Raw genomic sequence first — 16,595 nt, forward strand, 5'->3', positions numbered from 1 at the left:
AGAACTGCTATAGCACTGATTGTTAAAGGCATCGTAAGTTTAGAACATCAGGGACTGAGTTGCTTCATCACCCTTTTGAAAATGTATGCTTGTTTCTTTGTGGTTTGAGAAAGTAAATACAATGAAGTTCACACCCTATCATTCTCTGTCTATTTAAAGTCCTGGTTTGCAGTAATGATTTGAGAGTTCAGGTAAGCTTTCTTCTGGTAGGTGGTGGCTCCTGATGATTCAAAAGTTAAATATTAAAGTTGTGGTGCATAAATCCAGGAGCAGCCCTCTTAAAAACACTGTTATTATGAGAGAACATATGTGGAAGGAAGGAGTTAAACAGAAGACATTCTGGGAAGAGAAGAATGCAGGAAAGGAAACTTCTGCACCAGGGTATGCTCTTGGCAAAAATTCAGAAATCTAAGTTATACAGGATGAATCATTAGAAGTTTGTACATCCAGCTGTCTTTGCTTAGATCATCACTACCATAACCACCACTGCATGGCAAATACCTGCTTCATGGGGACTGGAGAAGTGTTTAAAAACTGGAATGTCAATAATTTGTGAGACATGTTGGCAAGTAAGAACATAAGAATAGGCTCACTGGGTCAGACCAATGATCCATGAAGCCCAGTAGCCCGTTCCCATGGTGACCAATCCAGGTCACTAGTACCTGGCCAAAACCCAAGGAGTAGCAATATTATATACTACCGATATAGGGCAAGCAGTGGCTTCCCCCGTGTCTTTCTCAATAACAGACTATGGACTTTTCCTCCAGGAACTTGTCCAAACCTTTCTTAAAACCAGCTACGCTGTCCGCTCGTACCACATCCTCTGGCAACGCATTCCAGAGCTTAACTATTCTCTGAGTGAAAAAAAATTTCCTGCTATTGGTTTTAAAAGTAACTTCATCGAGTGTCCCCTAGTCTTTGTCATTTTTGACGGAGCGAAAAATTAATCCACTTGTACTCGCTCTACTCTACTCAGGATTTTGGGAAGGACAGGAAAAACTGGGCAAAAAACTCATTACAGTGGCAATGAAATGAGCCAGGATGGTTGAATGGCCTAAGGTCTGGCATATACAGGTAGTCGTCGACTTACGACCGCAATTTGTTCCGACTGCTAGGTCGTAAGTAGATCAGGACGTAAGTCGGCCTATGTTAAATTAAGGCAAGAATATTAGACTGGGTAATGATATTTTAATCATCTTAAAGCAATCTGTTAACAATATTTTCTTTATTTCTAAGTCAAACAACAATACAATTGTGGAAAAACAGACAAAAATAAGAAATACAGTACAGTAAAGTACATTTAAGTCATGGGCACCACTGGTGCTTGGCTGCGGATTGTCGATATCTCCTTCATCAGGCAAGGCTGCGGACCTGGAGATGGGTGGAGGTGCTATTTTCATAAACATAGTGAACTTCATCTGAATTGTTTGCTTTTTTTTCTCTTCATAAATTTCGCAATAAGGACAAAATGTGTCGCGTGCCATCTGTTCAATTCTTGCAAATTGTTCAATGTTTGGGTCCATGTCTTCAAAATGGATGTTTATTCAGTAGAGATAAACCTTCTGACAATCCCTTTGTGGTGAACATTTGTTGTGGCGCCTCATCCTCTTGGTCTTTCTCTAATTCTCTTATTTTTTCTTCTGCCACTCTTTCTTCTTCTAATTCTATCAGCTCTTCATTTGTAAGTTCCCCTAATTCCCGGTCTAGCAACTCCTCAACATCTTCCATTTCAAATTCCAATGAGAGGTCTTTTGACAATTTCACTATTTCTTCACGAATCTCATCAAGCTCATGTTCACTGTTAAATCCAGCAAAGGTATTCACATAGTGCTTAACACACTTCTTCTACACACCGTTCATACACTTTTCCGTCACTGAGTCTCAAGCAGTAGCAAGATTTTTTTATACACTTAAGAATGGTATACTGTTTCCAATAGTCACGTAGTGATAGTTCAGGGTCGGCACTTATAGCAGCTATGGCTTGGGCGAAAGTGGTTCTGAGATAGTTTGCCTTCAAAATAGCAATCACCCCTTGGTCCAATAAGTGGTGCAGTGTTCGGGGGCAAAAATAATACTTTCACATTGGGATAGAGATCAGCTAAGTGATATGGATGTCCAGGCGCATTATCAAGTAACAGTAAAATTTTGAAGGGGATTCCTTTCTCCAAACAGTACTCACGTTCTTGAGGAATAAAACAATTACTGTACTAATCCTCAAATAAAGCCTAGTTCATCCAGGCATTACGGCATGATCTATAATAAACTGGCAAAGTGTGCTTGTTCACATTCTTAAATGCAAATGGAATTTCAGAATGGTAAATTAATACGGGCTTCAGCTTGAACCCACTGATATTCCCTCCAAGTAGTAGAGTAAGTCTATCCTTGTGTGCTTTAAATCCAGGCATGCTTTGGCTTCTTTGTGGATGTAAGTGCGTCCTGGCATCCGCTTCCAATATAACCCTGTTTCATCCACATTAAAAATTTGCTTTGCCAGGTAACCCTCCACCTTGATTATTTCTTCTCAACTATCAACAAACTTTTTAGCTCCTTCCTCATCCGCACTCGCTGCTTCTCCAGTTACCTGAACATTATGCAACTGAAATCTATTTTTAAACCTCTTAAACCAACCAGTACTTGCCACAAATTCTTGACTGTAGTCTTCTCCAGCGCGTTACTTTAAAGTCTCAGACTTCTAGCTTTTGACTATAGTGTAAAGAGGCTTAAGGGCATCCGCTTTTGAATCTGATCGTCCATCCAAATGTTTAACAATTTCTCCATTTCATGGATGGGCCCAGTATGTTGCTTCGTAATCACTGTTGACCGCAAAGGTGCAGAACCTTTCATAGCTTCATGAATTCTATTTTTGTCCTTTATAATAGTCGACACAGTAGAGTGTGAAAACTTTATATCACATGCGATCGCATTCACTTTTTTCCTCCTTCATACTGTTTTATTAGCATCGTTTTGGTGTCCAGATCTATGACCTTTCTTTCCTTTTTGGAAGGCTGAGGAGTGGAAAGAGACAATTTCCTCTTCATTGTCATTTTTACTGCATGAAATCGCCAAAACAACAAGGCATAAACTCACGTGGGGGCAACACCCCTGCGTAGTTATCACACTGCATAGCGAGACTTCGGAGAGCTGAAGTTGTGTGGTAAGGTCGAACAGTCATAACTTGGATATGTTGTAAGTCGACAACTACCTGTATCAACTTTTTGAAAAATCATTCGTTTTTTTTAATGAAAGGTCAACAGTATCTTGACAAGGAGAGGAGTACCATAATGGTACTTGAAGAATTTTCAAAACAGTACTATAAGCCTTTATAAAATAAACTTTTCCTGTCATTCTAGCAAATGTATCCAGGTGAATGGACTATGTCCACCTATCAGCAGGCGGAGATAGAGAACAATGAACTTCTCCCCAGTGGCGTACTAAGGGGGGGGGGGGCGGGAGGGGCGGTCCACCCCGGGTGCCAGCCATGAGGGGGTGTTCCCGGCCTTGCCGTTCATTCCCCCCCACCCCCGAAGGACCGCTCACCCCACTGACCTTCCTGCACCACCTGTGAAGCAGCCCGCAGCAGGATCGCGACTTCAGCGATACCTGAGCTGCTTAGGCGCTGCTTCCTGCGCCGCGGTCCCGCCCCTCCTCTGACGTCAGAGGAGGGGCGGGAACGCGGCACAGGAAGCAGCGCCTAAGCAGCGCAGAGATCGCTGACGTCGGGATCCTGCTGCGGCTGCTTCATAGGTGGTGCAGGAAGGTCAGTGGGGCGAGCGGTCCTTCGGGGGTAGTGGTGGGGGGACTGAACGGCAAGGCCGGGAGCATAGGTAGTGCTGCTTCATAGTGGTGCGGGGAGGCCAGGGGCGAGCGGTCCTTCGGGGTGGGGCGGGCGGGCAGGCAGGCAGGCTTTCAAGGAGGAGGGGGGTGACAGACAGGCAGGAAGGCCTTCAAGGGGGGACAGGCCTTCAAGGGGGGGGCAGGCAGGCCTTCAAGGGGGGGACAGGCCTTTGGGGGTGTGTGCAGACCTTCAAGGGGGAGGGACAGGCCTTCAAGGGGGGGCAGGCAGGCCTTCAAGGGGGGGACAGGTCTACAAGGGGGTGGGACAAGCCTACAAGGGGGTGGGACAGGCCTTCAAGGGGGGGAACAGGCCTACAAGGGGGGACAGGCCTTCAGGGGGGTGCAGGCCTTCAAGGGGGGGGAGAGGCCTTCAAGGGGGGGACAGGAAGGCAGGCCTACAAGGGGGGGACAGGCCTACAAGGGGGTAGGATAGGCCTTCGTGGGGGTGCAGGCCTTCGGGGGGGTGCAGACCTTCAAGGGGGGGGGACAGGCCTTCAAGGGGGGGACAGGCAGGCAGGCCTTCAAGGGGGGGACAGGCCTACAAGGGGGGGACAGGCCTTCAAGGAGGTGGGACAGGCCTTCAAGGGGGGTGCAGGCCTTCAAGGGGGGACAGGCAGACCTTTAAGGGGGGACAGGCCTTTGGGGGGACCCTGGTTTAGAAGTACATGGAGGGAAGGGGGTGTTCAAAGAGACGTGCATATGCCAAACTTTGGGGGGGAGGAAGAAATAATGGGTCTGAAAATAGAGGAGAGGGAGAGAGATGATGGACCATGGGATTTAGGGAGGGAAGGAACAGAAAGGGAGAGAAATTGGACACAAGGGATGGTGTGGAGGAGGGATAGAGATACTGGATAGGAGGGTAATTGGGAAAAGAAAGGGAGAGATGGTGGACTCGGGTGGTGGGGAAGGAGGGAGAGATGCCGGATGAAAGGGTAGTTAAGAAAAGGTGGATCTGTGGAGGGAGATGAAAAAAAGGAAAGATACCAGACTTCCTGGGGAGGGAAGGGAAATGGAAAGGGAGGACAGAGTTGGCAGATGGATGGTTAGCATGCAGAAAGAAGAAAGAAGGAGACCCCAAGTTATCAGAAGAAAACCAGAGCCTTGGACCAACAAGATTTGAAATATAACCAGACAACAAAAGGTAGAAAAATTAATTTTATTTTCTGTTTTGTGATTATAATATGTCAGATTTGAAATGTGTATCCTGACAGAGCTGGTGTTGGACTGCAAACGTGAGCTAGGATTTAACAGAGAGAGGAAAAATCCTTTTTGTTTCTTTATTTTATTTACACCACAGCGCCAGTGTGATTAGGAGAAGCCAAAGGGGGTGAAAAAGCTATAAAACCCACCAGGAGTTTTGAAAAAAATCACCCAACTGGGCAGGAAAATCGAATTGAAAAACCAATTCAATAGGCTGAATCGAATCAAAATTTTTTTTCCTGAATCTGGCAGCATTAGTTTGCGCTACTTTAGGACCTGGGATTGGGGAGAGATGGCATCCTCAGTACTTTATAATGCAAGTGAAACGAGGATTTGGTCAGAATTTTGAAGGGTCTGCAGAAAAAAAATATTGTATAGGCCGGGGACATGAGACAGCAGGAAATGGGAACTTTTCTTCCTTCTATTTTTGTGAATGGAAAGGCTGAGGATGTCAGAGAGTTCAGTTAAAATATGTGCTTTATAAGAAAATATAATAATGTGTTTTATAAAGTTTATAGCATAGCTGGCCTACCCAGTGAGGTGTTCCTAGTGGTGGTGGTGGCAGCGTGTCAATGTGTTGAGAGGAAGAGGTGGTCTGGGAAATTCTGCTGTGCAAACTCCGGGCCCATTTCCACCCCCCAGTTAGTCCACTCCACTCAACTGGTTCACACACTGAGTGGGTCTTTGGGTGTTGTTTTGGGATCTCTTCCAGTGGTTTATCAGTATCTCCTTCTGGTCCAAGGAAGGAAACTTTGTTATCCTTAGCATTGACCTACAGAATATGTTTGTAACAGCGCTGCTTGTGTGGCATTAGGCTATGTAGTGATCGAAAGAAAAAAACAGACCTTTGCACATTTTTGCACTATATGGTGGGTGTATGAGGAGATTCACATTTCCTGCACAGCTAAGTCCATGTGAAGTTACCTTGTGCTGTATTTGACATCTAGCAAGGTCTCTGTTTGAAAGGAAAGATCTAAACTTAAAAATGAAGTGGCCAGAAGTTATGGTAAAAGCAGATAGTGTAGCTGGTTTTAAGAAAGATTTGGACAAATTCCTGGAGGAAAAGTCCATAATCTGTTATTAAGACATGGGGGAAGTGTCTGCTTGCCCTGGATCGGTAGCATGGAATGTTGCTACTCTTTGGGTTTTGACCAGGTATTAGTGTCCTGGATTGGCTACCATGAGAATGGGCTACTGGGCATGATGGACCATTGGTCTGACCCAGTTAGGCTATTCTTATGTTATGTTCTCATCTGTAGGGGCCTTTGTTTTCACTTCTTATTTTAATGTATTTTTTTTCTGGGAACTTATCAGTGTTTTTTATAATGGGAACAAAAATGGAAGAGAATTAATGTGTGTGGGATGAGGGGGTAACTAATTTCTTCAGCTAAATAATTCAATCCACCTCAACCAGACATAGGAGAACTCACGCACCATTCACACACCCTCCAACCAAAAACGTCAAAAGAAAAAAACTGTTCGACAACCTCCTAGCCAATCGAGCTGCAACACTCGACCCCCAACTCTACAACCTATTGACCTCGACCACAGACTACAAAACCATCAAAAAAGAAATAAAAACCCTTCTATTCAAAAAACACATAAAACCGAACTAACACAATCAGAACTGTCCCAAGCATCACCTGCAACTACTCCATATGTACTTCTGATGTCATGACAATTCAGACATAATTTATGTTATGTTATGTTTGGAATATAAGAAAATTTTCACTGCCTGTTTCTATTCTGACCATTTATTCCGTTTCTTGGTCATTACAAAAAAATATTTTTTTACATGGGGGGGTGTGTCAAAAAATGATGGGCCCCGGGTGCCACATACCCTAGGTACGCCACTGCTTCTCCCTCTTATATAGGATGGCACTTTTCCTGACAATTCAGTATTCTCTATCTCCAGCAGGTGAATGAATTTAAAGGTACCCGGAGGGGTGGGGGTATATTCGCTCCATAAGATGCGCTTTTATTTTCACACACTTTTTTGAGGGAAAAGTATGTCTTACGGAGCGAAAAATACGGTAAGTTGTGTATGTAAAATAGTACTCCATCAGAATAAAAATAAATTAATAAATTTGCATTTTGCATATAAAATAGTTTGTGAGAAGGGTTACTGCCTGTACTCAAAATATAATTCTGAAACAGTCTGCTTAAAGTGAAAAAAATTGAACAGAAAGTGTTTTCAGTGCAAGTTGGTGATGTTGTTTAAGCATTTAACTTCCATCATCAGTCAAGAGGGAATGTTCCAACTACAGAGCTTAAAATCCTTACACTCCTTTGTGGGGGTTCTTGGGCATTTTGATTGTGTTCTGATATATTTATATATAGTAGCATAGTAACATAGTAAATGGCGTCAGATAAAGACCTAATGGTCCATCCAGTCTGCCCATGAGTTATACTCATTAAAAAATACATATATATTTTTTTTAATAATTAAAAGCTTTTATTGAATAAGATAATAAACACACAGCCAACATCCAGAAAGGAGCATGCCCCCAATACAAAAACCAGAACAGATGAATAAACAGGTCAACCCCTCCCTCCCCCATGACAGATCTGAGGCCCCAAATAAGCAAATCTCAGCAGAGCAAAAAGCAAGCATCCCGCTTAGCAATAAGAAAACATCCCCAAGGGCGTCCACCAATTCCAGTCCCCCCTACCCACAGTTAAGTATACAGATGATATTTTTTTAAATTAATAAATATAAATTGTAAAAAAACAAAACAAAACATACAAATGAGAACAGAAGGAAGGCCATCTTGGTTTTGGAAACTCACATCTCCCAAGATGCATTATTCATGATGATGACGACACACTATTTGGAGCTAGAGGATGCACAGAAGTATGGGTAGAAGATGAGAGATCACCGGAGTCAACATTTTGGAAATGTCAACATACATTTTAGATGCTAATTAAGTAAAATTCCCCCAAAGTTAATGTTTCTTAAGACCTTCCCTTTAAGTTATCTGCTTTCATTGCACTAGATGGTGAAGAACAAGGAGGTGATGAAGATATGGTTGATTCTGGCTATGGTGGGATTGTTCCAGCAGTTCCAGGTGGACAGCCTGACACCCAGCTTGCACGGCGTATCGTTAAAGGAAAGAAAACTAGAAGAATTCTGTCCAATAAGCCACAAGATTTTCAGGTGGTTATTTCCTGCTTTATCAAATGATATTTGCTTTCTAAATTGACTAGAATTGTATAACACAGGATAGGAAAATAAAAAAAGACAATAGTGGGTTGAGGATTTATTTCCGTGGCATTGAAAGTATGATTTCTATATCTTATATAGTCAGTGGGTGTTAGTACATGTCACTTTAATTATTGTTCTAACACCATTCGTATCTGTTGATGGCTGTGGGGCCCATTTTTATGCACATAGGACCTGATTCTATAAAAGATGCTTAAAAGTTAGATGCCTAGATCAGCCCACCTAGACAATTTAGGCACCTACCACACTGGGCTATACTAAGCAGCATAAGAGCATTTTACTGTGGGCCGGTGATGTAGATCAGTGTTCTTCAACCACCGGTCCATGGACCAGTGCCGGTCCACAGAAATTTCCTGCCGGTCCACAGGGCCAGCACATGCATCAGGCCCAAAACAGTGTTCTTCAACCGCCGGTCCACGGTGCGATCGATGCAGCGTTATCTTCGAGCCATATCCCTCTTCCTAACTGATTCAGTGCACAAAGCCACGGACAGTGGCTCCTATGGGCATCCTGCGCCTGAACTGGAAGCCTTCTCTCTGACGTTGCAACGTCAGAGGGAAGGCTTCCAGATGAGGCACGGGACGTGCGAGGTGCAATTAGTACTATTATGGGGGCGGGGCCTGGGGTGGAGATTGGGTAGAGATGGGCGAGGTCTGGCCCACAACTTAGCCCAGTGTTCTTCAACCGCTGGTCCACGGACCGATGCCGGTCCACAGAATAATTCTTTTATTTCTGCCGGTCCATAGGTGTAAAAAGGTTGAAAAACACTGATGTAGATCAGTAGTTCCCAACCCTGTCCTGGGGAACCACCAGGCCAATCGGGTTTTCAGGATAGCCCTAATGAATATGCATGGCACAGATTTGCATGCCTGGCACCTCCATTATATGCAGATCGCTCTAAGGCATATTCATTAGGGCTATCCTGAAAACGCGACTGTCCTGGTGGTCCCCCAGGACAGGGTTGGGAACCACTGATGTAGATGCTCTGATGCTCATAGGAATTCAGTGCGCATTGGAGCGTTTACCTCACTGACCCATGTTGAAATGCTCTTACGCTGCTTAGTAAAAGGAGTCCTTCATGTCCTTAATTGGCTTAATCAGCACTGCTAGGAAATTTTTCTTCACTCAGAGGGTGGTGGACACCTGGAATGCGCTTCTGGAGGATGTAATAGGACAGAATACATTAAGAGGATTCAAAGAGGGATTGGAAAAGTTCCTGAAGAATACGCGGACTGAGGGATATAGACAAAGACAGAGATAGGATGATGAAAGGGTATTGAAAGGTTTTAGACAAAGGATCACTTACAGGTCATGGACCTGATGGGCCGCCGCGTGAGCGGAACGCTGGGCATGATGGACCTCTGGTCTGACTCAGCGGAGGCAACTTCTTTTGTTCTTATCATTTATAGCACCATTAAAAACAATTCAAAGCCTATTAAAGAATTTATTGGCTGGTAGGTGTCTACCCTGAGGCACCTACCAGCAAGTAGGCGTAATTGGGGCGAATTTGGGCTGGAGTTTGGGCATGGTTTGACTTAAGCGCACTCATTTAGGCCAAGAAAACCCTGGCCTAAATGACAGTGCACCTAAGGATTCAAAGCCTACCAGTGCCTAAGATTGCTTAGGTGCTGCTAGGCACAATTCTATAAATAGTGCTTAGTGGATCATCGACAATCACGCCTAACGGCGCCTACAAGTTAGGCACCACTTATAGAATCAGGCCTATACTGCTGCAATATGTGCAGTGGTAGATAGTGTGGGTACTCTCATGCTATCTGGTGTTCTGTCCTTTGTGTTAAATGGCAGAGTGGATGCTGGACGCACTTAGCACGCACTAATGCACGGTAAAAGCAAAACCTTACCACACTTCAGTAAAAGAGCCCTTAGTCCAAGAGCTTGATTAAAACCTGTAGGAAGGCTGACTTCTTATTGTGGAGTTGAAGTGCCCGATTAGTTTTTTTTTTTCCCTCACTCTGTACTTGTAGGCCATCTAAATCCACTAGCAGTGTAGCCTGCCTAAAAAAAATTAGGCGGGTTGCAAAACAAAACACAGGTGCAAAGAGAAGTTAAATGCATTTTATAACAATGAACCTGCTAATGTGCAACTGTTCTTTGTAGGTCCGCGTTAGGATCATCGAAGGCCGTCAGTTATCTGGCAATAACATAAAACCAGTAGTCAAAGTTCATATAGCCGGTCAAACACACCGAACGAGAATAAAGAGAGGGAATAATCCTTTTTTTGATGAGGTGAGTACTTGGATGATTCAGTTGTCAACATTTATTGATCTGATACAACCCCCTCCCTAAAAAACACAACCCAACAGCACCTAAAACACAATGGCTATAAAAAGTTATCCTCCTCTCACTGAGTGTCAATATTCACTATTGCTTTCACTTGGTCAGTTGTTATATTATGACAGAGTTGATTCTGAAGGATATAGGTGCCCATCTGACAGGAAAATTCTAAGCCTCTTTCGTTGCTAAAAGATCTTTAGCATTGCAACAAAAAACCACTCTAGATAATACTTATAAATTATACAATGGAGATGGTATAATTAGGTCTACAAAAACTTTTTATGGTCAGAATCATGGAGGGGTAACTGGGGAGAACCCCAGAAAATACCACCTCACCGCCCAATCATCGCATGTGGAAAAGTAGACAGCAGATTATATCATGTCTTTTAAAGCTGTAAACTGTAAAAAGCCCATAAGGGCTAAAAAGTTCTTTTAAAAGGTGTACGTCTAGTTAGTTGAAAGAACTCAGCAAACTTATCTTTTAGCTTGCAGGTTCCTGCTTGTTTGCTGAGTTCTTTCAAATAATTAGACGTACACCTTTTAAAAGAACTTTTTAGCCCTTACGGGCTTTTTACAGTTTACATTTTTAAAAGACATGATATAATCTGCTGTCTACTTTTTCCACATGCGATGATTGGGCAGTGAGGTGGTATTTTCTGGGGTTCTCCCCAGTTACCCCTCCATGATTCTGAGCATAAAAAGTTTTTGTAGACCTAATTATACCATCTCCAATGTATAATTTATAAGTATTATCTAGAGTGGTTTCTTGTTGCAATAGTTTTCCTTATCACTCTTTTTGCTGAATTGTTTCAAATTCACCCCGTTTCCTATAAAGGTCTTTAGCAGGCAGAACGGAAAATCTTGTGTGTGTGTTTGTTTAGGTGGCAAATTCTTGCTTAGCATAAATTACCCGTACAGAAGAGGTCAAGCATGCATTAATTCAAGAAATTCCTTTAAGCAGAAATAACGCTGTTTTATTTACTAGAAAGAGTGAATTTAAGTAGCCAGCTGCGAATAACTTAGGGCCCCTTTTACAAAGTTGCGGTAGCGATTCCTGTGCACCAAATGCGACGTAGCCCATTCGGTTCCCATGTGCTGCATCGCATTTGCCACAGCACGACTCGCCACTGTGGCTTTGTAAAAGGGGCCCTTAAATTGTACATAACACAGCATGTAAATGCTATACATTTGTTTGTGTTGCAGATGTTTTTCTACAATCTCAACATGACACCTTTAGAATTGTTGGACGAAACAGTAAGCATTCGGGTAAGAAAAAGTAGTATTTATTTATTTATTTTAAAATTTATATACCGCATAAAAACTATGCGGTTTACAAAATTACATGCATACATATTAAAAATGCTAAACATGTTTCAATAAGACAAACACAATAAAAATTAACTACCGAAATCATTATTAAAACTTTCTTTTAAATTCCATCCTACAAGATGGAAAGGCAAAATCCCATAAAAGTATTTACAGGATGGGAAAGCATTAACAGAAAATAGCATTACCACATGAAGGCACTGACAAATAATTGCGTTTTCAACATTTTCTGAAAGTTCAGTCTCCCATCACAGAATTGCAGAATACCAGGCAGCGCATTCCAGAGCTTGGCACCTGCTACAGACAGCATTGTTGCCCCAATCTTAACATGAGCGACTAACATCTTACCCTCCAAACTCAACTTCATACTATTTTCAGATCTCAAACATTTTCTGGGTTGATAGATTTAAAAAAAACAAAAAAACTTCTTTAGTGCCATTGGAGAAACGTGATATAAGATTTGCTGTATGATTGAAAGGATTTTAAACTGTACTCTGCTGCTTCCATGTGAAAAATATATACCATTCTTAATAAAATATGACTTTTTTTTCTTTTAAGGTATATAATTCTGGTTCCATACGAGCAGACAGCCTCTTGGGAGAGTTTAAGGTGTGTACCAGCCTTGCCTCCTTGTTTATTTGATTTTATGAGCTCTAATGCAGATAACAGGATTTCTAATGGTTATTGGATTTGTCTGTTATGTTGTACTTACTATACCGCTTTTCAAGAAAAATCTGAATGGCTTACAATAATACAAAATAAGCTATACAATAAAATGCAAAGAAAAACAATTTACAATTCAGTGATAAAAGAAAAAGAGAAAATGTTATTAATCTACCTCTGCAAATGTACCACTGCCATTAACCAGTTTGCTGTCACTGAGCATGTAATCACAAATCTTCTTTTGCCAAAGCAAAATAATATGTATGCACGTGGCTAAAATGTTCAGGTTGCTTTTGGACTTTTTCCTGATTTTTGAGCATTTTTTATGGCTCATTTTCATGTGAACAATTTTTAGTGCATGCCTAAATAAAATCTGAATTTTCACTAGAATGACTAAACTGAAACTATCGTATGTTGGCCATATTTTGTGACAGCCAGAGTCCCTAGAAGAAACTCCCCCCCCCCAAAAAAAAAAAATTATACTAGGAAAGATTAAAGGTAAAAGTGGGCATGGAAGACCAGCAACAAGACCGACAAAGTCATAACAATGAATTCGCTTTTAAAAAGCTTCCACACACAAACAGAAGACAGTCTTCTGGAGCAAATCATTATGTATTGACACCAGGAATTGATTTTGACTTGACAGCAATTAATCAGTACAAGTTAGAATAGACCTTATATAGTCGAATATAAACCTACCTGAATATAAACCAAGGTACCATTTTTGTCCCCCCAATCCCTCCTGCTGGAGCACTCCCAATCCCCCCTGATGATCGCCGGCAGGAGGGTGCCTAATCCCTCCTGCTGGAAAACCCCCCCCCACCTCCCACCGCAGAGCAACGTTTAATGAGGCAGTTGAGAGAATACTTTTAAATCATTTGCATTAATGTCGCACTTAGGTGCTAGAATATAAGTGAACCAGAGAACTGTGGGACATGTTAGTGGTTATATTTTGGTGCATCAGTGCCAGTTTATGCTATAGTATAGTATAAGGACACTATAGTGTATAAGGGCCCTTATAGAATAGGCTCACTGCCTGTATTATTATGACACCTAAATCTAATCTAATTTCTGAATTTCTGGATTGCACTTTTCCAATATAGGTTCAAGACAATTTACAATCGGGAGGCCTTTACATTATAAGGGGAAAATACAGCATTATTAACAAATTAATTACATCAAAAGATAGCAAGTGAGTACAGGGTCAGAAGAGTAGATTTACAGTGATATTAGAGATTGTGATGATATCATTTCTAATTAAATTTAAACTGGGATTTATGCGTCGCACTATGCCTAAAGGCAACATACAGTACAATTTTAAGAGATACAATTTGGTACAGTACAAGGATGCTATGGGAGATACACTTCAAAATAGAGAGATGGTACAATACAAGAAAAGATAGACTAGAACCGTTTAAGGAGTGGTGCTATGAGGCAGAAGGTGGAGGTAAACTTATTGTCCAACATCATATGGATGACGGTGCGCATAGTTTTCATAGAGGTTGCAGGGTGTTTTGTAGGCTCGAGGGTCAATTTCATGTGATGGATATGATGTCGAACAGATAAGTCTTTAGTTTCTTTTGGAATGTGAGGTAATTTGGTTCAGATCTGATGGTAGTTGAGAAGTTGTTCCATGTCTTTGTGCCGCTATATGTAAACATAGTGTTGAAAATATGTTTGTATCTGAGGCCTTTTGTTGTATTTGTAGTTGAAGGCCAGATTGAAGAATATGAGAGTTTTTCTTGGGTTCGTGAAAGTTATGTGGTGCTCTGTTGCAGACTCGCCTCCTTACTTTATAAGTGCAAGAATTAAACCATGTACAGCATTTCTCATGTTTTTAGAAGATCTGGGTTATCCACCTCATTCCTTATTCTCCATCACAGTCCTACAGTCTGCCACATTGCTGATAAGAGCTATTCTTCATGCTGCCACTTGGGGTCCTCTTAGAAATGCTGAAAGTTCATAGTTTTCCACACACGCTTGACTCATTGCTTAAGAATTTGCACTGGCAGCTAAGAGACCATTCTGTATTCTAAACATTTTCACATGAAGACAGTCCATTCCAGCCCCCAAAGACAGAAGCCTTCAGGCAGGAGGTTATTAATGATCAGTAGTACTGTCACTGACAGTATGAAAGGAGATTATAAATTATTGTTTATTATTTATATTCTGCAATTATATAAGGAAAATTACAACCTTACATACATAATTTAAAAGTGTGAAAATGCACAAAACACTTAAATTACATACTATAAAACTGACATTTTAGCCTGCATCAACAGCAAATTCATCACAATCAAAATTCCAGAGGGAAAGTGAGCTGATTACCAATCAAAGCTGTAAGTGTCCTCAGCACTACGAGGCATATTTCATCTGGCAAAAAAGATCTCTTAAATTGGCCCAAATATTTCCACTGTTTTCTGTGTTTCAAAGTATTTGCTGTTGCACTGTAAGAAATGTAGTCTATGAAGGTTATAATAGAGCCAAAACACAAAATAGAGAGGAGTTTGAGTTGCATTAGCCCTGGTCTCATGATTTATAAATTCACGGCCAAGTGTGCCCGAGCTTGTAAAAGGTAGAAACAACTTCAACAACAAACCCAAACAGGAAAACAAACACTATCATACAAAAAAGAGCTCATTTGTGTAATAAAACTGTCACTGTAACCAAAGGAAAAACTCCTGAAAGAGAGGAGGGACAGGGGAGATATGATACAGACTATTAAATACAGTGGTGCCTCACACAACGAACTTAATCCGTTCCAGGAGCAAGTTTGTTATGTGAAACGTTCGTTGTGTGAAACGCGTTTTCCCATAAGAATACATGTAAAACAAAATAATTCGTTCTGCAGCCCTACATTTCCCTCCCTCCACCTCACCTTATATGCAGAGTTTGCCAGCTTTCTTTTTCACCCAGCCGCACGCTTTCAAAAAGCTGTGCACGCGCAGCTGCTGAAGTTGATCAATGTTCTCCTCTCCTGCAACTTCCGGTTTCCGGTTGCGTCAGAGGAGAAGATTGAACAACAGAGCATGCGCGCATGTGCTGCTCTTTGAAAGTGTGTGGCTGGCCGAAAAAGAAAGCCGGAAAACTCGGCATCTAAGGTAAGGTGGAGGGAGATGATGGAACACTGCATTCAGACAGGAGGGTGCTGCTGTTCCCGGCTCACATTAGGAAGCGGCGAGAGTAGTTCCGCCCCCCCCCCGGGCCCCTCGGGCGACTTCGTTGTGTGAAACGAAGTTCGTTATAGGGAGCAAGACAAAAAGTTCGTTATGCGCAGCGTTCGCTGTACGAGGCGTCTGTTATGCGAGGCACCACTGTACTTGAAAGGTATTAATATAGAAACAAATCTTTTCCAGAGAAAATGGTAAAACTAGAGGGCATAATTTGAGGTTGCGGGGAGGAAGACACAGGAGCAATATAGGAAAAAGGAGATATTGATGCCTCTTTATAAGACTGGTGAAAGAGATAATGGTTACTGTGGATGGGCAGACTAGATGGGCCATTTGGCCTTTATCTGCCGACATGTTTCTATGTTAAGAAATTCTTCTTCACAGAGAGGTTGGTAGATGCCTAGAATACCCTCCCGAGGGAAGTGGTGAATAGGAAAACGATGATGGAATTCAAAAAAACGTGGGATAAACATAGAGGATCTCTAATTAGAAAACAAAGGATATAAATTAAAGAGCTAAGGTCGGTACTGGCAGACTTGCACGGACTGTGTCTCATATGTGATAATTTGGTGTAGGATGGACAGGGGAGGGCATCAATATCTCTACTAACTTGGAATATGAGTATTTTACTGGACAGACTTTATGGTAGATATCCTGCAAACAGGATGGTTAGTTAGGCTGGAGTGAGCTTGGACGGCAATTTCAGCGTTTGGAACCTAAAACAATACCAGGTGGACTTTACAGTCTGTGACCCAGAAATATCAATGAAGAGACAAGTTAATTTAATCATGTTTTTTTGAATGGGACAACTAATGGGCAGACTGGATGGACCTTCATTTACTATGTAAAATGACAGCCACCAGAGGCTTGGTAAACCCAGTGGA

General features: G+C 42.0%; 1 protein-coding gene across 7 annotated transcripts in view; it reads left to right on the plus strand.

Moving 5' to 3' along the window:
• The window catches only part of MYOF (myoferlin), a 278,291-nt gene that overhangs the window by 126,550 nt on the left and 135,146 nt on the right, over positions 1-16,595 (plus strand). For all 7 annotated transcript variants that reach the window (XM_033940691.1, XM_033940693.1, XM_033940692.1 and 4 more), the window contains exons 6-9: positions 8,031-8,191; positions 10,376-10,504; positions 11,756-11,818; positions 12,437-12,487. In XM_033940691.1, coding sequence (XP_033796582.1) covers positions 8,031-8,191; positions 10,376-10,504; positions 11,756-11,818; positions 12,437-12,487 — 404 coding nt within the window. The remainder of the gene's footprint in view (positions 1-8,030; positions 8,192-10,375; positions 10,505-11,755; positions 11,819-12,436; positions 12,488-16,595) is intronic.

Source organism: Geotrypetes seraphini, chromosome 4, assembly GCF_902459505.1.
Source record: "Geotrypetes seraphini chromosome 4, aGeoSer1.1, whole genome shotgun sequence".
Taxonomy (NCBI): domain Eukaryota; kingdom Metazoa; phylum Chordata; class Amphibia; order Gymnophiona; family Dermophiidae; genus Geotrypetes; species Geotrypetes seraphini.